The following is a 27,965-nucleotide window of genomic DNA, read 5'->3' on the forward strand; positions in this document are numbered from 1 at the left end:
GTAAAAATAATAATTTTACTTAAAATAAATTTTTCAATTTTTAAAAAAATTATGATTTTTTTGTTAATTGTATATACTTGTTAACTGCATCAATTATATGTTTAAAATTATATACACTTATTTCTAAATTAAATATTAATATTCAAAAAGTATGTTTATTTACGTTAAAATTTATAGTTATACTTTTAAGAATACCAACAATATATTAAAATATTAGATATTTTTAAATAAGTTATGTTTTAGAGAAATTTGTTTCTTTTTCAAAATCAACACTATCAATGTATAAACGAAGTCTTGCTGATGCAACAGCTTTATTAGTAATATCTTGCATAATAGCCTCAACAACAATAAAATGTTTAACATTTATATTACCACCAAAATCAACACCTGTTGTTGTTTTTCCAACATTTAATAAAGTAGTTAAAATTTTTTTTTCACCAGATCCAATATTTACATTAACAATGAATATTTTTTTTCTCATTTCATGAATATGTGTTAAAATTGTAGAATTATTATTATTATTATAGGTATTAAAAAGTGAAATAACATCTGACATTGCCATATTTCCTTCATATTTTTCTTCACGAAGAAAATAGTAACGAAATTTTGTTATTGTTTTGGATGATTTATTTGTTATTTTTATATAAAAATTAACATTCTCATTTGGTTTATAAACTTTTCTTTCTGTTTTAATTAAAAATTGAATTTTTTCATCAACGGAAGAGTTTTTACAACAATCACAAAATTCTATTGGTACTATTTCATTGATATAATTTATTTCATTTTTTTGATGTATTATAGATAATGGTAATTTAGGTTGAATATTAATTTCAAACTCTTTACTTTTTGTATCATTTCTATTAATTATGACATCTCCTTTTAATGTATAACGAATTCTTCCATATATTCCTCTAAATGAATGAGGCCAATTTGATGGAATTTTAAAAGAAAAATGAGAATAATATTCATCTTCAGATTTTATTATAACCCCTCTGTAACTTTTTTGATCTTCAAGATGTAAATTTTTTTCGGAAGTAAATATACATATAGATTTATAGTCATCTGTATCTTTCATAAATTCAACAGAAGACTTTCCTTTAAGAGATATTTTAACTTTTATAATCTTTTGATTAGTTTCTAAGTTTTCAAATGAAAATGATCCTGTTACATAATCTCCAGGAAAATATGTTGCACATGGTTTTTCTAAAATAAATGAAGCTTTCATAATTTATTGTTAAAAAAATTTCAATAAATTTTTTTTCTTTTAACCTATATAATTTTGAATATAAAAGATATGCTTTTATGCAAAAAATATATTTAAAAAATTTTTTTAACAATTACCTTAAAATTATAAATCAAAATAATATGATTTATCTTTATTATAATATATCTTTTTATTATTTTTTTTTAATTATTTAAAATTTTTAAAATATAAAAATAAAGATTATTAAATTAAATATTAATAATAAAATAAATAGTTCTATAAAATGGCAAAAAAACGTTTAATATATAAACAAAAATAACTATTTAAAAGTATTAATAACTAATTATTTTATTTGTTATTAATTTTATAAATATTTGTATATGATTATTATGCTAGAAAAACAATGAATAATTATTTAATTTTTTATTATTATGTACCATTTTGAAGAACAACAGCATCAACATAATACATAATATTTCCAACTTGAAATTGACGTGATCGCTCTCTACTTATATATTCATGTAAATTTTGACTTTTTTTGAATATCATTTGCCATAATGGTGGTAAAACAAATGTAAAAAATGTTATATTTGCAGGAATAAGTCCAATTAACATTCCAACAATTGAATTAGCCTGTTCATTAAGATCTTGAGTATATAAAAGTATAAATAATACAGGATATGAAGCAGCAAAACATAAAATACCTAAAAAACAAAAACCTGCTTGTCGTACTTGAAAAATATAACGATTTTTAAGAGCTAATCTAAGTGGTTGAAGTGTTAAACATATTAATATAAAACAACTTGTAAATAGTAATAAAGTTTGATAATCTGAATTTGAAGAACAATATCTTAATCTTATATTGTCTTTTTTAATAGTTGGTGTTCTTAATAAAAGCCAAAAAAGAAACATTATTAATTGTATTGCAACACAAAATGCTACAAAAATATGAGAAGATGTTTTAAGATTTGTATTTATAAACTGAAACTTTTCTATAAATTTTGGTCTACTAATTCTGACAGCTTTGACAAAATAAATAGAATGAATTGTTGTAATAAATAAAGTACAACCAGCCCATCCAATAATACAAATATAAATATTTGATGTTGGCATCATTATTCCTGAACATATATTTAATCCAATACATACTATTAATTGAATATACAATAAATCTGGTGTTGATGCTTTATACATTGGTGTACCTTTTTTTGTATAAAGAAAAACAAGACTTAATATAGATATTAAAACACCAAATGATCCAATAATAAAACATATAATTTTTCCAGCATTTGGTTTTATAAAAATTGGAGGTATAGGTTCTGGTATACAAGCAGTTTTATTTGGAGCAGGAATTTTATCTGTTGGACATGTTCTACAAGATATTGAAGAATCAATATATTTATCTGGACCAAGACATTCTTTACAAGTCCAACAACATGTATCAGTTGTCATTGGAATGGAATGACTCAATGAACAATCTATTTGACAATTATCATTTTCCATTTTAGTATCATTTCTTAATTTTGATTGTAACATATCTCTATTTGATGAATTTTTTTGTGGACCTTTAAGAGTTTCATATTTATTGATAAGAATAATAAAAGATCCATTAATATATTGATAAATATCATATTGTGGATAAGCACTTCTATTATATAATTGAAAAGTTTCATTATCATAATCAATAAATGATGAATTAAGAATAAAGTTCATTAAAATATTTCCATAAGCATTTTTTATTAAATTATCACATAAACCCCATTCTTCATTACAATATGCTTTATGAAAATTTTTTAATGCAACAGCAAGTATATTTACAGCATCAAAAACTAATCCTGCTTGTCTTCTTCCTCCTTTATTAATATTTTTAATTTTTTCATTACCAGTACATTCAACAGAATAGGGACATTTATCCATATGCCAACAACATAAATGTTGCATTTCTATTAATTCTTGAACATAAATATTTGTAGTTTCTTTTAAAACTATTGAATTAACTATATCATCTAATGGTTTAAATGGTTCTACATGTTCTTCAATTAATATAGCATAATTAAGTAATGGATTAATTTCTAATTCATCTCTATCAATTATTATAAATTGATATTGAAATTTTGTTTTATTCCAAAAATTTTGATTTAATAAAAAATTTACATTTTGACTTTTCATTAATAATACAATAACACGAGCAGAAGTTGATTGTAAAAGTGTTTTTAAATCTAATAAAGCACTATTTGTAGCAGAGTTAGATGTTTCAGAAATCTCAAATGGTATCTCAAGATATCTTTCAACACAAGGAAATCTAAAAAGATTATCTTTCGTATCCATCATAATACATGGAGAAAGTATATTATTTAATGATTTAGTCATAGATGTTCCTAACATTGTAGAATCATTAATAACAATAATATGAAACCACATTTGCGATTGAATAAGATGTATAATTGTTTGCGTTTTATAAAAATTACTTGATCCTGCTCTTAAAAAATATGGATATGTTTTAGAATCGTCTAATAAAACACTATTTGAGATAGCACTAATAACTGGTATACAAAATGCTTGAAAAAGATAAACAATAGTTGCTCCAATTTCTGAACTAAAACATCCAATACTTGCTATAGTATAATTTTTATCATTTGAAACTAGTGGTTTACTTATAGGTTGAACATCCTGACAATATTGTGATCCACCAACAAGTTCAACAGTTTTTTGTATTGTAATTGATGTATCATCACATGTATCAGCATAATTACTTGTTACTGTTAACCCAATACCATTTAAATATTTTCTATATTACAATTTAAAAAAAAAATTAATATAATATTTTAAACAAACCTATTAACATATTGAGTAGCATAATCATGAACTAAAAGAAGAATAACATTTTCAGGAACTAATGTATCACAAATGATACCCCTATCACCAGTATGTAGTGTATATAAAGAAGCTATTTGAATATTTTCAGCTTTCTTATTATTAAAGTTTTGAATAGGTTCATTAAATATTATTAAATTTATTATAATAATAATAATGATCAAATACATGAAGAAATGTTTTAGACATTAAGGCTAGAAGAAGGTACATCAATACATAGCATAGTATATTGTGATAAGAAAACGAAAAAGATATAATAATGTTTTAAATGTGTGATCTTATATTAATGACATCAGATTATAAAGGATTTACTTTCTTTAATATTTGTATTTTTAACAAATAAGAAGATTTTATTTATAATTATCTTTTATTATTTTAAATGATAAAACTTTTTATGATGACACCAATTAAAATATACAACATATTTTGTATCTTTATAAAATTATATATTTTTATAGTTTACTATTTTATATATAATTTTAAATATAATCTGATAAGGAACGAATAATTAATGGTTCAAAATATTTGTTATATGATATAATTTTTGAAGAATATTCTTCTAAAAATTTATCAATAATTTTTTTGATCTCTTCTTTTGATAATGGTAAACATTTAATTAATTTTGAAATTTTACCTAAAATTCTTGTAGGATTATCCATACTTGGATAAATTGATGTTGTCCCAAATTCACAACATATCATTCTAATAAAATCAATTTCATCCATTAATAATATTCCTAAATGTAAAAATATTTGTAGTTGTGTCTTACTTTCAAGATAAGAGATATTTGGAGCCAAAGCTACTATTTTATATGCCGCATGAAGACGTAATCTTTCTGAAGGTGATTTAGCATTCTCAAAAATAAATAATATCTCTGATAATAAAAATTTATTATTTGAAGATTTTGAAATAGCTAAAGATTCATAAACTGGGATTGATGATGAAAAATAATTTGAAAATTTTGGATTAGGATAATGATAAGGGTATTCTTGTTTAACATAAAAAAGAAAACGATCAAATGTTATTTTTAAATTAGAATTTGTAATTTTGTTAACAAAACACTCTAATTTCATAACAAAATTTTTTCTTCTTTTATTTGGAATTAAATTAAATAATGCTCCAATAAGTTGTTCCCGAATAAAAAAACTATAAGTATGTTGAAGCATTTTAATTAAAATTGATTTTAAAATTCCTAAAAATTCAATCATTTCCTTATCATAAAACATTTCATCAACAAAAACTAATTTTTCAAATATTGTTAAAACAAAAAATAATGATGGATTGTTAATAGAATTTTGAAGTAACTGAATTTCTTTAATGACTCCATAAAATAATTTTGGATATTGGATGATAAAATTAAAATAAGGAACTTTTTCTGGCCAACCACAAAAAATTTTTTTAATTAAATTTCCAAAAACGTGACCCATAGCCGAACGAACCGAATATGATTCAATTGGATAATTTTTACATAATTTTTTCAATAATTCTGCATAGTAATTTGTAAAGTTATAATTTGATGATGATAAAAATGCTTTCAATAATTTCAAACATCTTATTTTCATTAAATCGCTCACATTTAAAATATTTTCAGGCATTGATAATTCTAAAGTAGTTGTTATTAATTCATCAAAATTTTGTAAACCTTCATCTACAAACGTCATGAATATTCTCCAGAAAGCTAAATTTCTTGCCTCAAATTTTGAATTAAAAAACATTTTTTTAAATTCATCGTAAGCATTTTGTAAAATTGTTATGGTATTTTTATTTTTTGATAAATGTTTTATACAATTTCGATAAATTTCACAACTATCGTCGTTAATTCCTTTGTGTCTTGTTCTTAAAGCAGAATCTCTAATTTTTTTTAAAAATTTTTCTATTAATTCTGAAGAATTATTATTTTTTGATAACATATATATTAAATTTTCTAGTGTCTTGCAATTATAAAGAAGTTCTTGAGAATATGAAATTAATATAATACCAAATTCATTTGATATTTCATTATTACTTTTACCTTCCTTTGATATTTCTTTTTTAAGATTTTCATATAAATCAACTAATGGTGGAGATATACCTAATTTTTCTGATCCACCTTTGATTAATTTTTCTTCTAATATATTTAAACAATTCTCTCCAATTAATTGTATACTTTTTATATCAGTAATATTATAATTTTTTAAAACTATTGAATCAAAATAACAAGAAAATGTTAAATTTAATGATGTTTCTATTTTCAATTTATTAAAAAATTCTTGAAAAATTTCATAATTGGTTCTAAATTGGTCTATTTGTAAAATTCCATATTTTAAGACATCTTCTGCTACTTCTATATTTCTTCCTTCTTCAATATATTTAAGAACAGTTTTAAAGATAACTTCCAAATCATTTGGTCGATTTTTAATAATATATTTTGATGCTAACCTCCTTACATTACAATCATCATGACCAATACATAACAAATAGACATCTCCATTACCAACATAACAATCTGGAAAGTAATCCAAAATTGATAAACACATGATAAGACGTTGATAGTTAATACATGATATGTCTTGAATAAGGAAAGCATTAATATACATAGCAAGTGTGTCATTCTTTTTCAAATTTAATTTATCTAAATTTTTAAGCATAATTTCTCTTATTTGTAAATCATCTGTAGACATGTGATTATAAAAAAATTCATGTATATACTTTCTATAATTACTTACACATTGAAATTTTAATATAAACAAATTAAAAGCTTCCATTGCAACAAAATTTGACCGATATCTAAGACCAGCAATTAAAATAAATGGAATTTCTTTTGTATTTTTTGAAATCAATGAATTATAGATTACAATCCAAGAATATAAAAGATTATCTAATTTAAATTCTAATTCATGTGGAGCATCAGTATGTTTTTCATGATCGATATATGTCTCTTCTCTGTATTCTTGAACTTCCTTAATTCTTCTATAGTAATTTGATCTTAATTCTACAAATTCTTTACTTATTTTTTTTAATAATTTATTAAAAATTTCAGTTAAACCTGGTACCTTAATTAATCTTGGAATCCATAATTTACAAGCGGTTCTGTTAACTTGTTTTGCTGAGAATGTAAACATATGATATAAATATAAAAAAAGACAATTTTTAAGATCATTAGAATTAGATGAACATATAATAGTAGCAATTGAAACTATAGTAGGACAAGTAATTGAAGCATATTCACGATTAAATTGATTTAATGTTGTCCTTTCAAATATATCATTAATAAGCTTTTTTATTTGTTCTTCATTTTCATTTGTAATGTTGATAGGTAGAATAAAAAATGGTAATACAACATATTGAAATCGTATATCCCATGTTACAGTTGATAAAAATTGTTGTAAAAAAAATTCATATGAAAGTTCATTTAATTTTACCATGAGTTGAAGTAAATTTTTAAATGAACGTTTAAGTTCCTGAATCGTATCTCCAATAGCCCATCTTTCAATAAGATATTTGTAAGTTTTATCAAGAATAAAAATAATATCATTCAAAAAAATATTTGCCTCTTCCTTATCATTGTGATAATCAAGATAAAGTTTTAAAACATAATTACGTCCATTTGAAAAAAATATACATAATTTTTTTAAAAATGATTCAACCGCTTTAACAGTAAGTTTACCCTTTTGAAGAAAAAAATAATAAATTGAAAGATCTTTATCTATAATTGATTTTTTTGTGGTTTCGTTAAAAAAAGAAACTAACAAATATTCTCTATCATTATCAAAAAATTCTTTTTCTAATTCAACATCATAATACTTTAAAATCATTTGAAAAATTACTCTTTGTGCATGATCAAATTTTATTGTTTCTGGATAATTCAAATATTTTTCTAATGATTCTTTGTCAACTATTGTACGACTTTCTGAAAGTTGGTTTTTTTTTTTTAAATTGAATTTCTAAAAAAATAAAAAAATTTAACTTAAAATATTTAATTACCTTTATTTCAGAAAACCAAGAACATAATTTTGTATCAATAATTTTATCTATAATTTCATAAATATCATCCATTTTATTAAAGAAACAAAGAAATTCTTTTTTTAACTTTTGAATGGGTTATCAAATTAATTTTGAATTTATAACAACCTATTTTTTGGGTGGTTCAATTGGAAAAAAGTTTTCTGGGTATTTCCCGAAAAGACAATATTAGAATAAAGTTTACTAAATTATAAAGAGATTAATTTTAAATTTAAAAAAAATATAAAGTATGATATTAATTAAATGAATAACTATTATCAGTTTAATAAATAATAGTTATTAATAAAATTTATTACAAGGCTTAATTTTTTATCATAAAGATAAATTTTTTCAGAAATTGTTATATGACATTAAAAAATAAATTCTTTTTTAAACTTATTTCTATCTATTAAAATAATTTTATCATTTAAAAAATTTTTAATATTGTAAAACTAGTAAAAAAAAGAAATTGTTTTGTATATAAAATTATAATAGCCTACCTATATTATCATGCTATATTTAAATTTTTTTTATTATTGTTAAACTATAAACACCAAAATATCTTAAAATAAATCGCATATTTGAAGACAGAAAAAAAAATTCAGAATAATAGAGTTACATACATTTTAATGTGAAAAAATATTTTTTCTTTTTTACATGTTTTTTATTTTATACATAATTTTAGAAACATTTAAATTCTGTTTTATGATAAATTTTTTAAATAATTTATTTAATTTTGACTGCTTTTTACTTATTAAATATTTTTGCTAAAACATATATCTATATTTAATAATTTTATAATTATCATCATCTTAATTAACTATTATATTTTAAAAATTTAACAATTTTCTCATTTGTTGATATTTGATAATTGCATGAATGTTGATCAGGAGATGTTTTTACTTATCCTTAATTATAATCATTTAAATTTTTACAATTGAAAAATAATTTTACTATGGTATATTTAATAAAATAGAAATTTTTAATATACAAAAAAAATAGTATATTTTTTATAAATATTTTTAAATATGAGAGAATTTATTATTAAGATTATAAATCTATACTAAATTTTTGTAAAATAAGCAATATACTAATATAAAATTTTACAGAATATTTTTTTATTGCAAATTTTATAGTATCAATAAATTGTCAGTTATTATGAAATTACTTTAATCAAAAACTATTAATTTTATATTTTTATTCACTCTACTAATATTAAAATTTTATGTAATATAATATAATTATGAAGAATAATTTTTTAGATTATATATGTTATCATATTATTTTTCTTATTTTTATTAAAATATAATGCACTTTTTTTTTAAATTTTTGTAGCTAAATCAGCCCATTCTTTAATATTTATCATTTGTTTTATTCTTTATCATTAACAAACTACATACTACTACCTTCTTCGTTCAAGAGTTTTGATAATTTTTCTTACAATATTAAGTAAATATGACATAACTGATTAAATTTTTTTTAAATAATTTATTTTTGTTAATATAATAAAAAAATTTCGCTTTTATAAATGATTATTTAATAAAATATGAAAATTATAAAATATACTATTTATATTGCATAGCTTCTAAAGAATTAGATGTGTTACCAAAAGAATTATTAACTCTTGTGATAACTTCTTGAAAGTGATAATCATATTGATTTATTTCAAGAACATCTTTTCCATTACCACTTTTTTTAATAGCTTGAAGAGAAATTTTTTTTGAAATGTTTAGCTGATTTTTATTAAAAAGTTTCTTTAATCCTGGAATAGTATCTGCTGAAACCCAGTGAAATTTACCAACGTTTGTTGAAATTTTATCAATAATTGTCAAATCATTAATAGGTAATACAAAAACCTCAAAATCAAAAAAAATATTATTTTTTGTATTTAATTGAAGATTTGTAAATGATACAAAACTTTTAATGTCAAGACTTTTTGTTACAAAAAGATCCATAAAAGTAGATGGATAATTTTCTACCTTATCTTTATATGATTTATACAATGGATAATTTTCAGCAGTTTCAATTTTTGTTTTATGTGAAATCCCTTCAATAATAGGAAGAATACCTAATTCAATAAATAATCCTCTAGCAGCAGCGATACTTCTTCCATATTTATCACTTTTAAAAATGTTATTTTTTGATAATTTATCTAAATTTGTTTTTCTATAATCAAATTGTTCATCAATTCCTGGTTGAAGGAGGGCCCCTGGAAATCCAAGTGAATTTGATAAATACAAAGTATTTACTTTTTTTTCACCAACTAAAATTTTTTCAGAATTTTTTGAATCTAAAAATAAAATATATAAATAATATAAATGAAATGTCAAACTAACATAAAATGGTAATAGCACCTCTAACAAAATTTTTTGTCTTCATAACATCAATAGATAGATAAAATTAAAATATATCTCATTAACTTAATTAAAAGTAATTAAATAGAGAAAAGAAGCACTTTTATATATTATGAAAATTTTGTAAAAAAAAGGGTTAAACCTTTATTTAAAACAATCTTTATGTCTAACAAACATTAACATGTTTTTCATTTTATATCATTTTTGTGGAAAATATTATATTAAATAAATATTAAACTATGATATTGTGTATGTATAATAATACGATATGTACTATTTTTAAACTTATTTTTAATCACATAAATATTTTGTTTTTTAAAAAAAAATATATTTAAAAGATATAATAATAAATGATAGAATAAATAATTAATGGCATGATTATTTTTTTAAAAACAAAATTGTTAATGTAATTTTATGTTATTTAATATGTTGTAATATTTAAAAATAATATAATTTCATGTTTTTATTGAATTTTTTTTATATCATGAATTTAATTATCATTGAAACGTCGATGTTCGTTGCAGACTTGGTTTGTCAAAGTTTAATATACTCTGAGAAAAGAGTTTGACTACTATCAGAGACAAACTAAACTGTACTACATTATCTTTAAACTAGCGATGAAGATAATTAATTCATTCCATCTTTCGTCTTACAAGTGTATGATTAGAAAACTTTCAACGAGCTAGAAAAATAATTTTTTAATATTTTTTAATCTATATGTTTTGATTTTTAAAATTATAATCTAATCACGTTTTTTTTTCTCTATTAAACACATGTTTATTGATAAAAAAAATTATATAATTAGCAACTATGTTATATAGACTACAAATTTTATTTTTATAATAATAAAGATGATATCTATTAAAATATATAATATTAGTAAACAAATTTTTTTAATCGTCAAGGGAATGAAATATGTATATATATATATAATTAAATTATTTTAATTAAAAAATATTTAACAATATATTGTAAAAATGAAATAATTAGTTTATCTATTAAGTAAATAATTAGCAGCTTGTGCTATATCATTTCTAAATCTCCTCAAAGTTTCTCTTACCTCCTCTTCATTAGTAAATCCCATATCACGTAATGTTTCTATAGCATTTTCTGGTGGTTCTGGTATTACAATTTCTTCGTCATTTTGAATGTTTTCTCTTCTTAACATTCTATTTAAATAATGTAATTGACCATCAGGATTATTTGTATTCCTTGGATTATTATTATAAAAATGCCTTAATTGTTGTTGAATTATTTCATTTTCATACATATCTAAAAGTTCTTCTCTTTGTTTTTCAACTGTACAAGCAATAGGTAATTTTTCATCACTTGGTTCCAAAAATTTATTAAAAAACAAATTCAAAATTTTGTATAAATATATTAAAAAAATTGACCTTGAATTTTCTAAATTATTAAATAGTGATATATTAACTAATTTAACTAAAGATTTTTGAATAATATTTGATGAATAGATATATGAAATAACACCTCCAATAATAATAGAAATAAAAGAAAATTTTGATGACATAATAATCTATATATAGAATAATAAAATATTATTAATAAAATAAAAATTTACCTGTATCATAAATATAATAGGAAGATGATGTACAGAAAGTGGTAAGCCAAAAATTCTTACATATGGAATAACCGGAATTTCTTGGATTAATTGAACAAAAATACCACCAAAAAATATTTCAGATAAAGTTTTAATATAAATTTTTTTTTTGTTATAATGATAATATGATGTATAATATTGTAATGTATAAATAAATAATGGAAAACATATTAAACACATAAATAAAAGAAAAGTAAAAAATTTTCGTGAACCAAATCTTCTTTCAATAAGCCTTCCTGCATGTATCAATCCTATTTGTCCTACAACCGTTGAAAAATCATCTACTGATAATAATAATAATATTATATCAATTGTAGATATATTTTTCCAGAAATCTGACAATCCAATTATATATGCCCATTCTACAGTACTATTCCAATACACTCGTAATATTGTTAAAATAATAAAAAGTAAAAGCCTAAAAATTTAAATAATGTAACTTAATTAAAAAACTAATAAATATAACTTACCATAATTTAGATACAGGTGCACCTTTAAAAAATGATAACCCTTCAACAAAATTTACACTATTCTCTTTATCATTCATCTTTTTTCCATATTTTTCGACTTGTTTTGACACATAATTTATTCTTTTCCAATACCATATCCTACCACGAAACAATTGAAACTTGTTATTTATTTTCTATTCAAATAAATTAGAAATTTTTCTTTTTATTAAAATATATCACATGTTTTGAATGTGATTTAAAAATTGGTAATTGACATAAAGTTATTCTTACATCAATATTCTTTTATTATTTTCGTAAAATTATACATATTATAATAAATTTTAATTGTTAAAATTATTTTATTTGGTACATTTTTTATTGCATTAAAAATTTAAATATTATAATAATAAATGTAAATTTATTATATTAACTTTTTTTTAAACAATGTTTTTTATCAATAAATATATTTATTATTTGTTTAAACTTATAATTGTAGTTGTTATGCTCAAAATATTTTTATCAACCATATTTTTTGGAATTTTTTTTCTTTTCTCCAAAGAGGAATCAATACCAAGTATGTTTTGTTGTTGTAAAACAATTTTCTTTGATAAATATTACATTTACATAATTTTTTTCTATAGATATTTCTGTAAGAAATAATGAAATAATAGATTTAGTCAACAAATTCTATGATTCCGATATTAATGCACCAACAGGAGAAAGTATTGTTTTAAATTATCAAGGACATACAGCTTTAAGAAATGTTAATGATGTTGCACCATTACCTTTATTTACAAAAGTGGATACTAGTATAAAAAGAAAACCTACTTTTAATGCTTATTTTGCATTAATGGATAATTATATAGAGAATGTTGGTGTACGGGAATCAATAACAACGGAAGAGACAAATGAGATTGATAACTTTTTAAATTTAGTTATGAATACAACAATTGGAATAGAATTTTATAATTTTTTAAAATTAAAAAAACATCCTTTTGTTAATAGTGACAGAATATATAAAAATTGGTTGAAACAACTTTGGTTTGGTACATATTCTAGAGCGAAAGGTGTACCAGATACTTCTGGTTTTGAGCATGTTTTTATGGGTGAAATAAAAAACGATGAAATTTCCGGCCTTCATAATTGGTATCGTTTTTATTACTTGGAATCTCAAGGACAAAAACAAAGTTTCGATTACAAAGGTTATATAATAAAACGATTTAAAACTATGGCTTCCGTCAAATATTCATGGAAAGGATATTTTAAAAAAGGTGGAAGTTTTTTTATTGGAACGTCACCTGAATATGACTTTTTTGTTTATACTTTATGTTTTCTTTTTCGAAGAGGAAATAATGGCTGTGGTATCGAAGTTAATGGTTGTACTGCCTCAATTACTTCTTATGAAATTCATCAAAATAATAAAATTTACATAGGAACTCTTTTTCCTAATATTGGACCGCTCAATGAAAGATGTAGAAGATTTAATTCTAGGTAGCAAAAAATGCTTTTAATCAAAATTTTAGTTGTAGAATTCTAATTAGTACTAGAAGTTAAAATTGTAATTTTAAATATGTAGTTTTTTCTATAATATTTTAAAGCAATAAATTAATTTTCAATAATAAATATAAACATAAAAATTATTATTGGTTTACCGACAAATTACATTGATTATTTAATAATACATTATCTTTTTTTTTCAAATTTAAATGATTTAATTTTTTTTGTAAAAAGGTATTAAAATATAATAATAATGGAAATATAAGAAATAAAAAATTATAGATATATCTACAAAAATTATTCAAAATATATAGGTTTATATTTAAGTATTTAAAAATATAATTCTTTTGATTGGTATAAATAAAATTATTTTGGTATGTAACATGAAAAATAGTATATATTTTAAAAATTACTAACAAATCTTACATTTAAAATATAATTCATAATACTATTTTTCTGTGATAAAATTTAATCTATCATATGTTAAATGTTCTTTAGAAGTTATGTTAGTTTTAATTGTTTAATTAACATATTAAGAAATAATATTACTGCAGAAACAGTTTGTTTTTTGATAATGTTATAAATATTAAATATTTTTTTAGATAATAATATTGTAGAAGTATCAACAATTTTTGGATTAATCATCCATATTGATACTAAACATTTTAATCAATTGTCTGTAACTTTCTATATTAGTAAATATATTGTCAATAAAATAAAATTGAGTTAAAATATAAATTATTTAACATCATTTCCCTGTAATGTTGTTAGTGTATGCTGTACGAAAAGTCAAAAATATAAAAAAAAATTTGATAAAAATATTATATATTTTAAATTGTTTCACAAAAAAATTTTATTTTTGATACCATTTCATTGACTGGAAGTGTTATGTTTTTATGAATAAAACAGAAAGTTTTTGAAAACAAAAAATATTATGTTACTCCAAATTAAATTCATATTATTTCATTCGTTAAATAGGCTTAATTTTACAGTCACTGACGTACTAGAAATTTTTTTTAAATATTTAGATATTATACATATGTATAATTTTTTATACTAAAATAATAAAGAAAAAAAAAAGTAATTAAAAAAAAAAAACTTTTTTTGGAAATTGAATATGCTACTATAGCCATTCGATAGCCCTTGAAATGGGATGAATTTTGCATATAATCAACAATATTTAAAAATTGAAACTTCAGGAGTTATAAGAATTCAAAGTTGAGGGGCGAAATTGTGGAATATTTTTTTTAAATCTCGATTTTTATGATAATATTGTAAATTTTGAAAATAAATACTTTGTTCTAGATCATTTTTTTACGAGAAATTCATTAAGTCTATTCACATCTTTATAGGACTTCTAAAAATGAAGATATGATAAGAAATATATTTTAAAAAAAGTTTTAACAATTTAGTGATAACTCAGGTTAATGAAGTCACAGGTTCATGAAATTTGATGCGCTGGGCTTCTTTCATAATTTAAAGTATACCGTATGTTGAAAAAAAATTTTAATTTTTAATGGTTCTTGAGATATGAAACTTGGTACTTTTTCGCGCGTAATCCATTGTCACCATTTTTTTATATCTTGAAAATGAATAAAGATATAAAAAAATTTTGAAGGTAGACCCCACTTGAAAACTCATTTGAAGTCAATTGCAAAAATCTGATTTCATTTATCTTGGTTTTGAAGCGAGATATGACTAAAGGCGGAAATTTTTCTAAAATATTCATTGTTTCTGACTTTTCAGTATCTCAGCAAATACTTATCCTATGAATATAGGACTAGCTTCATTCGATTTCTATTCAAAAATTGGTCTAGTTAAGTTAATTTCAAAGCTATAACTTTATTATTTTCAGAATTATGAAAATTGGCTGAAAATTTTCTAGATTTTTGACTTTACCTCTAAAAATGTGAACAAAGAAAAACAACTTTTTTTGGAAATTGAATATGCTACTATAGCCATTCGATAGCCCTTGAAATGGGATGAATTTTGCATATAATCAACAATATTTAAAAAATGAAATTTCAGGAGTTATAAGGATTCAAAGTTGAGGGGCGAAATTGGGGAATATTTTTTATAAATTTCAATTTCTATGATAATATTGTGAATTTTAAAAATAAATACTTTTTTCTAGATCGTTTTTTTACGAGAAATTCATTAAGCCTATTCACATCTTTATAGGACTTCTAAAAATGAAGATATGATAAGAAATATGATTAAAAAATTGTTTTAAGAAACTAGCGATAACTCAGGTTAATGAAGTCACAGGTCCATGAAATTTGATGCGCTGGGCTTCTTTCATAATTTAAGGTATACCCTACGTTGAAAACTTTTTAAAATTTTTAACTGTTCTTGAAATACTGTGCTTGGTACTTTTTCGCGCGTAATCCATTGTCACCATTTTTTTATATCTCGAAAGTGGTTTAAGGTTTAAAAAAATTTTGAAGGTAGACCCTTATTAAAAACTCATTAGAAAACGAATGGAGAAATCTGATTTTATTTATCTTCATTATGAAGCGAAATATGACGAAAGGCGGAAATTTTTCTAAAATATTCATTGTTTCCGACTTTTCAGTATCTCAGCAAATACTTATCCTATGAAAATGGGATTAGTTTTATTCTATTTCTTTTCAAAAGTAGGCTTAGAAAAATAAACTTCATAGCCATAACGTTATTATTTTCAGAAATATAAAAATTGGATGAAAATTTTCTAGATTTCTGACTTTACTTCTAAAAATGTGAACAAAAAAAAGTAACTTTTTCTGGAAATTGAATATTCGATATATGTACATTTTTTTTTAAAAATACAATAATGATTTTATTTAAATTTTAATCTAAAATATTAAATAAATAGTTAAAAAAGTAAATGATTTTAAAATTTTATTTTTATTTATTCATATGATAATTTTGGTTATTTATAGCAAATGGTATTTTTTTTGTATTATTAATGTCAAGATTGTTATCGCTATATTAATTAACATTAGCAATACCATTTAATACAATTTATAATTACATTTTAATAAATATCGAAGAATATGATAAAATTTACTACAAAAATTGTCTTTGTTCAATAATATTTTCAAAAATAAATGAGCATTATAAGCCAAATATCTAATTATATTTTTGGTATTATTCTTTCAATTACACAATCAATAACATATATATTTAATAATGAATTTAATCATGTAAAATTTTTTTTATATATTTATTTAATTTTATTGATATACCATTAATATATCTTATTATTTATCACATTATATATGATTAAAAATTTAGTATAAAAAAAGAACAAAGAAAAGAATTGTCAAGAAATTATCAATTAACAGAAAATTATAAATAAAGAACTTTATTTTTACCAATTTTTATTGTCAATACAACTTTTCAATCTTTTTTTGAATTTTTTTTTGTTTGATAATAATACAAACAATTATAATACTTTTGATTATTTTTATAGAATGTTATGTTTATAAAAAATTAATAATTAATATTTATTTATTAATGTTTAATTGTTGCAATTAATAAATAATGTTTTTTTTTTTGTTATTTTTCAATATACTTCTAATACGAAAAAAAAAGAATAATTTTATATTAAAATTTTCCAACAAATAATTTTACCATTTTGTTTACCATTAGGTAAAGAAAAACTTTAAAATTTTTTTTTCAAATTGAAATACAAATAAATAAAGTTGAATAAAAATATATGCTTAAAGAAAATACAGAATAATTGTTAAATAAAATATTTTTAAATACACTTTTATCAAATTTAAAAAAAAAATTTTATTTTTTGTCTTAAAATATACCCGTTATTTACAAAAAAAAATGTAATTTGAAAAATTATGTGATATTAATCATTTAATTGTTTTTCTAAATATTCACATATATCATTAACCATCTCTTTTTGTGTAGAACTAAATGGCATATTTAATGTTCCATGTATTCCTTTAGGATAATATTTATTAACAACAGGAATACCAAATTTCTTAAGTTTACTTCCATATAACATACCATCATCACGAAGAATATCAAATCCACATGTTCCAATGAATGTATTTGGCATATTATGTAAATCTTCTGCAACAATAGGAGCAAAATCTGGATTTAAAGCAAAGTGAGCAAAAATATTCGACAAATCTTCATCTTCTTCATATATTTTTGGTCTTGTATATGATTTTATTGATATTAATTCTAATGGTAAATTATTATGATCAAGAAAATCTATATAATTTTTGGAATATCTTATTTTTTTTGATACATGTTGATTTCTTAAAATTTTATATGCATTTTCTTCAGTTTTTTTGCAGCCTGTATAAAGAAGGATTCCTCTAGCCATTGCCATTGGATGAAGGATAGCTGTATGAAGGTATTCATTATAATATTTTTGGTAACTTGGTGATTTAAAATCCAAGCATGATGTTAATGGATAAATTAAAACTTGACATTTCAAATATTTATTTCCTCTTCTCATTGATTTTTGTGCAGCAACTGTAGCAAGATTACCACCAGCTGAATCACCCATTAAAACAATTTTTGTTGGATCAATATTATATTCTTTGTATATATTTGTACAAAATTCCTCTACAACTCTATCACATTCATTAACAGCACATGGAAAAATATTTTCTGGTGCTTTAGAATAATTAATTGATATAACAAAACATCCTAGACGCTTTATTATTTGAAAAATTACTTGATCATAAAAATTTGGTTCTAAAAAGCACCAACCTCCTCCTGGAATAAATATTATAGCATGGTCATTTTTTTTATGTTTTCCTTTTGGTTGATATACACGACACTCTACATTACTTATATTTTTATTAAATATATTTAACCATTTAGGCTTTAATGGTTTTATAATAAATGCTGTTTTTGTAATAAATCTTGCTAATCTCACACGTCCTTCATGACCCCAAAAATATCCTACAATAGTACCCTATAAATATTTATATAATTTTGTTTAAAATAAATAATTAATTTACAAGATATTCATTAAAAATTCTTAAACAAATTTCAAATATATGTATCATAGATTTATCTCCAATTTCAGATGGTAATGGTATATGAAATTTTGGTAATATAACAAAACAAATTGTGATTATAAAAATTATTAAATCTATCACTAGATTATTCATTTTTTCTAAAAAAAAAAATTAAAATAACTTTAGATAAGATTTTTCTAAAAATAAATTATTTTTATTAAATAATTAATTAATATTTTTTTTTCTTTAAATATACTTTTAAATACAATAATATTTTAATTATAAACTATGAAATTAATTATATATCAAATTTAATATATTGAAAAAGAATAATGATAAAGAAATATAAGTAGAGAATATATTAAATTGTACATCAAATTTTTTTTTATATATAAATCACTTATTGAAATAATTTGTAGAAAATGATGACTGTAGGCATAGCTACAAAATTTGATAAGATAGTGTAATATAGAAAAATAATTTATTTTATATATGTAATTAAATATCAATGTTCTAATTATAAAAATCACCCCATGTTTTTATAGAGAGAAAAATAAAAGTTTTGGTTTATTCTAATCAAATAATTTGTTTGTAGTAAATAATATATTAATAAAAAAGATACATTTACATTTTTTAATTTATTAAAAAAAAAAAAGAAGATTTTTTCATCTTTATTAAAAACCTACTATTCATCATTTATTTTAATGATAATATAAAAAAGTAAATGATTATAATTTATAAAAAAAAAGTGGCCTTTGGAATGAGACATAGATGTAATAATAATGATAAGTTTAAAACTTTGTACAATTAATTTAGATAGAAAAGCAGGTTCATGATTATAAAAAGATTAAATTTTTAACTACTTACCACTATATTAATAACTTTTATACTATTTTAGATGTTTTAATAAATTAATGTAAAAATTAAGTAATTAATAATATTTTCAAAAATAATAAAATAAATATATAAATTAATTTTTTTTTTATATCATATTTTATGAAATATTTTGAATAAAATTAACAATATCTTTAGACATTTCATTAGCAACAACACTTAAAGGTATTGTCATTGAACCATGAATACTATTTTTATAATTTTTCAATTTTACTGATACACCAGCATCTTTTAATTTATTATTAAACAATATTCCTTCATCACGTAATATATCATAATTAGACGTTAATATAAATGTTGGTGGTAAAAATGATAATTTTTCTTTACAACACATTAATGGTGAAAATTCTGAGTTTAATAAATATTTTTCCATTTTATTTGCTAATTCCAGATCTGGAGGTGAAAAATTATTAGAATTTTCTATATATTTAACATTTTCTACAAAATTTATTAGTTTTTTAGCATTAAATGATTCTTTAAAAATAGGATTTTCTCTAATTTTTTTAGATATATGACCATTTTGTTTAATAATTTCAACACCATTTTTAATATCATCTAATCCAAGATATAATAATATCCATCTTGCCATATTATCAGGACTTAACATACCAGAATTTTTAAAATTATCATTATAATATTGATAACTTGGTAATAAAAAATGAAAAACACCTGTAACTGGATATGGTAAAATTAAACATTTAATAGGTATTTTATCACTAAATTTAGATAATCTTAAAGCAACTGCTAAACATAAATTACCACCAGCAGATTCACCCATAAGAGATATCTTATTTCTATTAATATTTAATTCTTTATAATAATTATCATAAATTGTTGTTACAACTTTTTCTATCTCATCAATAGCTGTACCAAAGCGTTTTTCTGGTGATAAAGAATAATCTACTGATATTAAAATTGTACCTAAATTTTTTATTATATTATATAATGAAAAATCACAAAAATGAGTTTTCATTATACACCAACCACCACCATGTGCAAAAATAATACATCCATCATATTTTCTTTTATTATTTTTTGGTATATATAATCTACAATTTATATTACCAATTTTAATATTTTTAATTATTAACCATTTTGGTTTTCTTAATGGTATAGAAAATAAAAAATTTGTAAATAACCGTTGCCAAATATTGAAACCTTTTATACCATAAAATTTTTCTATTATTAATCCAATAAAATGACTTATTTGAATCAAAATGGTAAAAAACTTTATTTTATAATAATCACCAATATCATTAGGTATATTTTTATTAAAAAAAAAATAAAATATTATAATAATAGATATTGCTAATAATATTACCATATTTAGATATAAAAGTTTAAAAAATATTTTAATTAAAAAAGATTTTATAGAATAATGCAAATCTGTATATATATATATATATATAGGTACAACTTTATAATCACTTTCTAACAGGGTTAAATGCTTTTATATAAGATTCAAGATATACATATATGTATATATAATGCCTATTTATGTATACTAAAGTTTTATTAAATTAAACTATATAGATGTGTTTTAAATTAAACATTATATATTCATTAGTATTGTTAATAGGTCAACAGTATAATTTTAATATTTTATATAAAGGTTAAAAGTATTTTATTTATAAAAATATATTATAATTATATATTATTTTATGCTTATCAAATTATTATTATTTTTTTAATATTTTATAAAAAATAAATAAATAAAAAATTTTTTAAAAATATTTGCGCTCTGCTAATGTAGATAAGTAAGAACATCATTGAAACATCATAGGTCGTTTTTCTTCATAGCGCATTTACTATCAACTAAATATATATATATATATATAGAGATAGATAGATAGATAATGTAATAGTAGTAGTAGTAGAAAATTTATCTACCGCTGATGATTGTCAAACGCTAGACAAGTCAACTACTAATTATTGGAAAAAATTCCTTACAATTAAATCTTAATTTATATAAAATATAAATAGTTTAACAATAATTAAAAGATAATAATTTATTATAATTGAAATATAAAATATTTTTTTTTAATATAAATATACCCGTAAAAAAAACCACAATATTTTATAATAAATAATTCATTTCATTTTAAATTCTTTTTTCTAAATAATTACTAATATCTTCAATAATTTGAGTTCTTTGTTCACTGTAAGGCATATTCATAATTCCATGATATGCTAATGGATAATGTTTCCAGTCAACTGGAACACCTTTTCTACTTAACTTTTTTGCATATAATATTCCTTCATCACGTAATATATCATAACCACATGTTATTATTAAAGCTTCAGGTAAATTTTCCATATCCTCAGCTATTATAGGACAAAAATCAGAACTTTTGGCAAATTTTGTATATAATGGAGCTAATTCAGGACATGGTTTTATATTATTAACTGGTTTTTTATAAATATCTGGATTTGTAAAAATTGATGGTAAATGATCATGATTTAATGATTCTTTAATATTTATATCATTTATAAAATCTTCCTCTAAATGTTGATTATTTAAACATTTTTTAATATTTGTTGATGTTGCTGGTATACCTAAATATAAAAGATACCATCTTGTTAATATAAAAGGATTAAGTATAGCAGTATTAGGATATTCATTATAATATTGTTGAAATGATGGAGTTGAAAAATCTAATGTACTAGTTACAGGATATATTAAAACTTGAGCTTTAAAATAATTTTTACCTTTTCTTTTACAACGTTGTGTTGTAACTGTACTTAAATTACCACCAGCAGAGTCACCCATAATAATAATACTAGTTGGATCTATATCAAAATTAGCATAACTAGATTCACAAAATTCTGTAACAACATCTTCAATCTGATTAACTTGTCGTGGATAAACATATTCTGGAGCCCAATCATAATCAATAGAAATAACAAAACATCCAAGATTAGTTATTAAATTAATTAACATAGAATCAAAACATTTTGGTGATAATGAACAAAAACCGCCACCATGAATATAAATAATAGCACCATCAGTTTTTTTATAATTTTTTGATGGAATATATGTTCTACATTTAACACCAGCAATATAAATTGTTTCAATTTTTAACCAATCAGGATATTTAGTAGAAAATATATAAAAAGGTAATGCTAACCAAAATCTGGTAAAAATATTTCTTACTTTAGGTCCAGATAAATTTTCAACTAAATTACCTAAATATTCATTAGATAATCTTAATAATAATTCTAATGTTTGTAATTTTACTCTATCACAAATGTTGTTAGGTATTGGTATATGAATTAATGCCAAAAATAAAATAATAATGCCTGTCCAAATAAACATTTTTGAAATAAAAGAGGCACTAAATATTCTTATAGATTCAGAAAATGTACCATCAACAATTTTTGGTGTAAACTAAAAATAAAAAAAAAGTTTTTTTTTAGTTGAAATTTGAATGATTATTATTATTACGTGATAATATAAAAATGGAATACTTTTTATTTCTATTTACAATTATAATTCAAAGATAATCAAGTAAGAATATAAATTTTCTAGATAATTATCTAAATTTTTAGGTGAAATAGAAATTATATACTTTGATAGAACATTTCTCTTTTATGTATTTTATCTTTAATTTTATTATTTTAATAATTTTATGTGAAAATATATCCCCTAAATTTTCTTGAAATAATATAAATAATATTACATTTATTTAGATTAGTTATACTAATATTCATTAACAATAAAAATTAAATTTATAAAATTAAAAAAAAAAGAATAAACTTACACTTATAATTTTATCTTCATCTGGTAAATAAATCATTTGCAAATATTCCATAAAGAAATCACCAATAACATATCGTGCACTTAAAAGTAATGATAACATCTTTAGATGTTGTACTTTAAAAGTTAGATTATAAGTTGTAAAATAATTTATAATATCTAATAATAGATAATAAAAAAAAGAATTTTCTATATTTGTATTAATAAATGTCTAAAAAAATTAAAAAAGTTGGTATAGAAAATATTTATTTATTAAATTTCTTTTTATTGAAATATATATATATATATATATATATATATATAAATAGATATTATTTGTTAATAAATGATTAAAATTAGTTAAAGTTGTTGTAATGATTAGAAAAATATTATATAATTTAAATGTGTATTGGAAGTTAAAATAAATTTTCTCTTAACATTGCCTTCGGGAAAAATGTTCAAAACTTTTACTTTTTTAAAGCAGATTTATAGTAATGTTAATACAGAAACCTGTTTATAGAAGAGGGAAATATTTGGTTGATATAATAAATAAATATATATATATATATATATACATTTATTTAAAATTTTTATTATATTATTTAAAATCTAAAATATGAATGAGAAATAATTCATGAATGAATCAAACTTTTTGAGGTTATTTATATATATCAGAAGGTAAATATTTCAATGATTAACTTCTTAAATGAAAAAGATTAAAGTTTTTGAACTGGGTCATTAGAATTGAAAAGGATAAATATAATACAAATTTTAAGTTATAATTATTATTTATATTTAAATTTTATATAGGAATAATAATAAAAAGAACATTATAATATAGTTTACTTATCTCTGGGGTATTTTCTAAAATAATTGTGAAAATAATAATTAAAGTTTGATAAACTCAACTATATTTTTTTTTAAAATTATTTTAGTTAATCTAAATTCTTCTTTTTTGAAGGTGACAAATTTTTTGACTGGAACAAAAATTTAAAGGGTAAGATAAGAATATTAATTTGAAAAGAAAAACAAGGTAAACAACATTTTTAATTTTCAAATTTGACAAATAATTAAATATTTTTTTTTATATTTGTAGAAGTGTAATTTTAAAATTAAATAATTTTAATAAAAGTAGAAACAAAATATATATATTTAAAACTATATTGATATACATTTTTTTTCTATATCAATGATTATTTTACTTTTTTTTTGTAAAAAAAAAACCAATATAAAATTAATTATAATAAATATGTTTCAAGGAAGAAAAATTATTTAGAATAAAGTTGTTTTTTATTTATTGATCAAACCATTTAAAGTCAATGATTTTATACAGAAAATAAATAAATAATTGGCATAGAAAATTAAAAAATTTAGACAAAGAAAAATATTGTTTACATCTTATTATTTAATTAACAGTTGACAAAAATATTTTCATTAAAAAGTAATCATCACATGTTTATGGAAAATAAGATTTTCAGAATATTTTTTTTGGTAAAATGACAAAAATGAAAAAAATTTATTTTATCAAAATATTTATTAAACTTCTCCGCCTTTTATATAATTATAACTATATTTAGAATTAACAAAACTTGTGATTCATTTTTTTTTGTTTATATAATACTAACAATCAACAGATAATAAATATTATCTTACTTTTTTTCATAAATGTATACAATTTTAAATAAATCAAATTTATTTTAAAAAGAAGACATCAGCAGAATAATATATACATTAATATTTTTAATAGAAAAAGAGGCAGATTTTCTTGAAAAATTTGTAAAGATATTCTTTACGTGTTTTGAATATTTTAAATCACTAACAAATATATGTATTCATATATATATATATATATATGTTGTCTTTACTTCTTCTTAAAGATAAGGCATTAAAAGTTTTGTAACTGTTATTAGTAACAAATTAAAATCGGATTGTATTTGGATAAGAAGATTGTAAATAAGATGAACCTCATACTAATTATTATTGAATTACTTAGAAAAATTTTCACTTTATCAATATTAACTATTATATGATGTATTTTAACTATCATATATTTATTTATTTATTTTTTGTTGTTAACTTTTATGGAAATGTTATGGTAAGATAAAATATATAAATATATTTTTTTTGTACATACCTATTAATTTAATTAATTAATTTTATCTAAAATATTACCTAATATAACACGTGGTGTAACTATTTATTATTTTTAGAGTACCACTAGTTGGTTTTCAAAAAAAGAACCATTTATTCCATCAATAAAGAATGTTGGTGTTGTAACATTAGTAACCGGAATGTTAGAAAGAACTTCTTCAGCAAATAAATGTATTGGTGCTGTGACATTAATTAAAGATAATGGATATTTTATTGTTGTTGATTCACCTTCAGCAACTGATATGATTTCAAAAGAAAAAATGCTTAAAACTTTAGCATTACAAAAAATATCACCAACTGAGATACAAATGGCTATTACTACACATGGTCATCCAGATCATTTTGGTCAAGGATTATTATTTTCAAATGCACGACATTTTTTTGCTAGTTATGAGTATACAGATAATACCTATATTACAACGGATTTATCAACTAATGATTCTATGAAGTTAACACATCACGTTGAAATTTGGAATACTCCTGGTCATACTAATCAAGATGTTTCTATTATTGTTAGAACATCTTGTTGTGGAACTATCGCTGTTGTTGGTGATCTTTTTTATGATGAAAATGATGCTAATGGAGATATTAAAAATTGGATTAATGAAGCATGGAATCCAAAATTAGGAATGATTAATAGAAGAAAAGTTATTTGTAATGCTAATAGAATTGTTCCTGGTCATGGACCAATGTTTAAAGTTACTGATAATATGAAAAAACTATACAATTGTTCTAAATGTATAAAATGTGCAGCTATTAATGTTAGATGTAAAGTTTGCAAACCTATTATGGAAAAAGTTTTAATTACAACAAAATCAATAACTACTACAACTGATACTCCAACGACACTATTTATTCCAACAACAACAACTGAAATTCCAACAACGATATTTACTAGTACTACAACAGAATTTCCAACAACAATGTCTACTAGTACTACAACTGAAATTCCAACAACAATGTCTACTAGTACTACAACTGAAATTCCAACGACAATGTCTACTAGTACTACAACAGAATTTTTAACAACATCGTCTACTAGTACTACAACTGAAATTCCAACAACGATATTTACTAGTACTACAACAGATTTTCCAACAACAATATCTACTAGTACTAAAACTGAAATTCCAACAACAATATCTACTACTACTGCTACAACTGAATCTCCAACTATTATGACTAATATATTAACAAAAATTACTACTAAATCTTTAACAAATACAGGTAAAAAAATTATATTAAAAAAGTCTTTTTTATTAATGAAAACCACTTAAACATTCTTAAATTTGACCTTTACAATTAATGAAATATTAAAAAAAAATATAAATATTTTTCTTAATTATAGAAAATAAAATTTCTGATATAAATCAAATTAATTCTATGATAACAACATCAACAACAATTCCATTATGCTTTAATGGTCCACAGTTACAGTATTATATTTTTACTCATCCATGTCTACCATGTCCTACATGTCCAATTTATTATCCAACAAAAAATGATAAAGCTGAATTTAATTTCGATGAATTTGTCTTAAAATATAATCCAATATCTAAAGTAAAAAATATTAACAATGAAGAAAAAATAAATAATAATTTATCAAAATGTAAGTTACATAAATTATTTTTTTTTAAAGTATTTTAGTAAATTATCAAAATATAAACAATTATATAAATTCTAATCAAAAATTAGTACAACAGCCAATAATATATCCAGAAACAAAGTCATACTCAATATTAAGACCATTTTCAAAAATTTCCCCATATTTTGTAGATGATAATAAGAAAGAAAGTACTACTATATTACCAATAACTATAAATTCAAATCAACTTCCATCACCATTTAAAAATGTTGCTTCTAATTTTATGAATTATTTTAGATCACATATAACAAAAGAAAAATCTATGGAAGATACAGCAAAGTCAATAGTTAATGATGCTTTAAAAGTAATAAAGGTAATAATATTTTAAAATTAAAAAATAATTATAAAAATACTATGAAGTATAATCTTATCTTCATAATTATTAATTTTATAATATTTTTAGGTTAATCAATTAGATAATATGCTTTCACAACAAATATCACTTTTTCCAGGTGTCAATAAGATAAAGACAAATGAAGAAAAATTTTAAAAGAAAAAAAGAAAGGTGAATATAATATTTCTTTTCAATATTATTTAAATAATGTTTATTATTGTACTTTTTTTTTTCAATATTACAAAGTAATAT

At 20.8% G+C, this 27,965-nt stretch overlaps 9 protein-coding genes across 9 annotated transcripts; 2 read left to right on the plus strand and 7 right to left on the minus strand.

The window, feature by feature from the left end:
• Positions 1-232: 232 nt before the first annotated feature.
• SRAE_1000008600 (Arrestin-like, N-terminal domain and Arrestin C-terminal-like domain and Immunoglobulin E-set domain-containing protein) lies at positions 233-1,225 on the minus strand (the record flags this gene model as incomplete). Its single annotated transcript, XM_024646878.1, has 1 exon — positions 233-1,225. One exon carries the CDS (start codon positions 1,223-1,225, stop codon positions 233-235), a length of 993 nt encoding a protein of 330 aa, XP_024501012.1.
• Positions 1,226-1,633: 408 nt separating this feature from the next.
• SRAE_1000008700 (GPCR, family 3 and Extracellular ligand-binding receptor domain and GPCR, family 3, C-terminal domain and Periplasmic binding protein-like I domain-containing protein) lies at positions 1,634-4,248 on the minus strand (the record flags this gene model as incomplete). Its single annotated transcript, XM_024646879.1, has 2 exons — positions 1,634-3,992; positions 4,040-4,248. The coding sequence occupies 2 exons, from the start codon at positions 4,246-4,248 to the stop codon at positions 1,634-1,636; spliced, it is 2,568 nt and encodes an 855-aa protein (XP_024501013.1).
• A 309-nt stretch (positions 4,249-4,557) lies between these two features.
• SRAE_1000008800 (Armadillo-type fold domain-containing protein) lies at positions 4,558-8,113 on the minus strand (the record flags this gene model as incomplete). The annotated part of the gene is made up of 2 exons (XM_024646880.1): positions 4,558-8,001; positions 8,042-8,113. 2 exons carry the CDS (start codon positions 8,111-8,113, stop codon positions 4,558-4,560), a joined length of 3,516 nt encoding a protein of 1,171 aa, XP_024501014.1.
• A 1,511-nt stretch (positions 8,114-9,624) lies between these two features.
• On the minus strand, positions 9,625-10,438 carry SRAE_1000008900 (Hypothetical protein; the record flags this gene model as incomplete). Its single annotated transcript, XM_024646881.1, has 2 exons — positions 9,625-10,349; positions 10,396-10,438. The coding sequence occupies 2 exons, from the start codon at positions 10,436-10,438 to the stop codon at positions 9,625-9,627; spliced, it is 768 nt and encodes a 255-aa protein (XP_024501015.1).
• A 966-nt stretch (positions 10,439-11,404) lies between these two features.
• Positions 11,405-12,578, minus strand: SRAE_1000009000 (Ubiquitin-associated domain/translation elongation factor EF-Ts, N-terminal and UBA-like domain and Ubiquitin-associated/translation elongation factor EF1B, N-terminal, eukaryote domain-containing protein; the record flags this gene model as incomplete). Its single annotated transcript, XM_024646882.1, has 3 exons — positions 11,405-11,947; positions 11,993-12,449; positions 12,502-12,578. 3 exons carry the CDS (start codon positions 12,576-12,578, stop codon positions 11,405-11,407), a joined length of 1,077 nt encoding a protein of 358 aa, XP_024501016.1.
• A 403-nt stretch (positions 12,579-12,981) lies between these two features.
• SRAE_1000009100 (Poly(U)-specific endoribonuclease) lies at positions 12,982-13,975 on the plus strand (the record flags this gene model as incomplete). The annotated part of the gene is made up of 2 exons (XM_024646883.1): positions 12,982-13,054; positions 13,122-13,975. The coding sequence occupies 2 exons, from the start codon at positions 12,982-12,984 to the stop codon at positions 13,973-13,975; spliced, it is 927 nt and encodes a 308-aa protein (XP_024501017.1).
• Positions 13,976-17,821: 3,846 nt separating this feature from the next.
• On the minus strand, positions 17,822-19,106 carry SRAE_1000009200 (Alpha/beta hydrolase fold-3 domain and Arylacetamide deacetylase family-containing protein; the record flags this gene model as incomplete). The annotated part of the gene is made up of 2 exons (XM_024646884.1): positions 17,822-18,907; positions 18,954-19,106. The coding sequence occupies 2 exons, from the start codon at positions 19,104-19,106 to the stop codon at positions 17,822-17,824; spliced, it is 1,239 nt and encodes a 412-aa protein (XP_024501018.1).
• Positions 19,107-19,947: 841 nt separating this feature from the next.
• Positions 19,948-23,707, minus strand: SRAE_1000009300 (Alpha/beta hydrolase fold-3 domain-containing protein; the record flags this gene model as incomplete). The annotated part of the gene is made up of 3 exons (XM_024646886.1): positions 19,948-21,026; positions 21,975-23,235; positions 23,609-23,707. 3 exons carry the CDS (start codon positions 23,705-23,707, stop codon positions 19,948-19,950), a joined length of 2,439 nt encoding a protein of 812 aa, XP_024501019.1.
• Positions 23,708-25,609: 1,902 nt separating this feature from the next.
• Positions 25,610-27,869, plus strand: SRAE_1000009400 (Beta-lactamase-like domain-containing protein; the record flags this gene model as incomplete). Its single annotated transcript, XM_024646887.1, has 5 exons — positions 25,610-25,678; positions 25,794-26,961; positions 27,083-27,343; positions 27,382-27,692; positions 27,783-27,869. 5 exons carry the CDS (start codon positions 25,610-25,612, stop codon positions 27,867-27,869), a joined length of 1,896 nt encoding a protein of 631 aa, XP_024501020.1.
• Positions 27,870-27,965: the final 96 nt, after the last annotated feature.

Source organism: Strongyloides ratti, assembly GCF_001040885.1.
Source record: "Strongyloides ratti genome assembly S_ratti_ED321, chromosome : 1".
Lineage (NCBI taxonomy): Eukaryota > Metazoa > Nematoda > Chromadorea > Rhabditida > Strongyloididae > Strongyloides > Strongyloides ratti.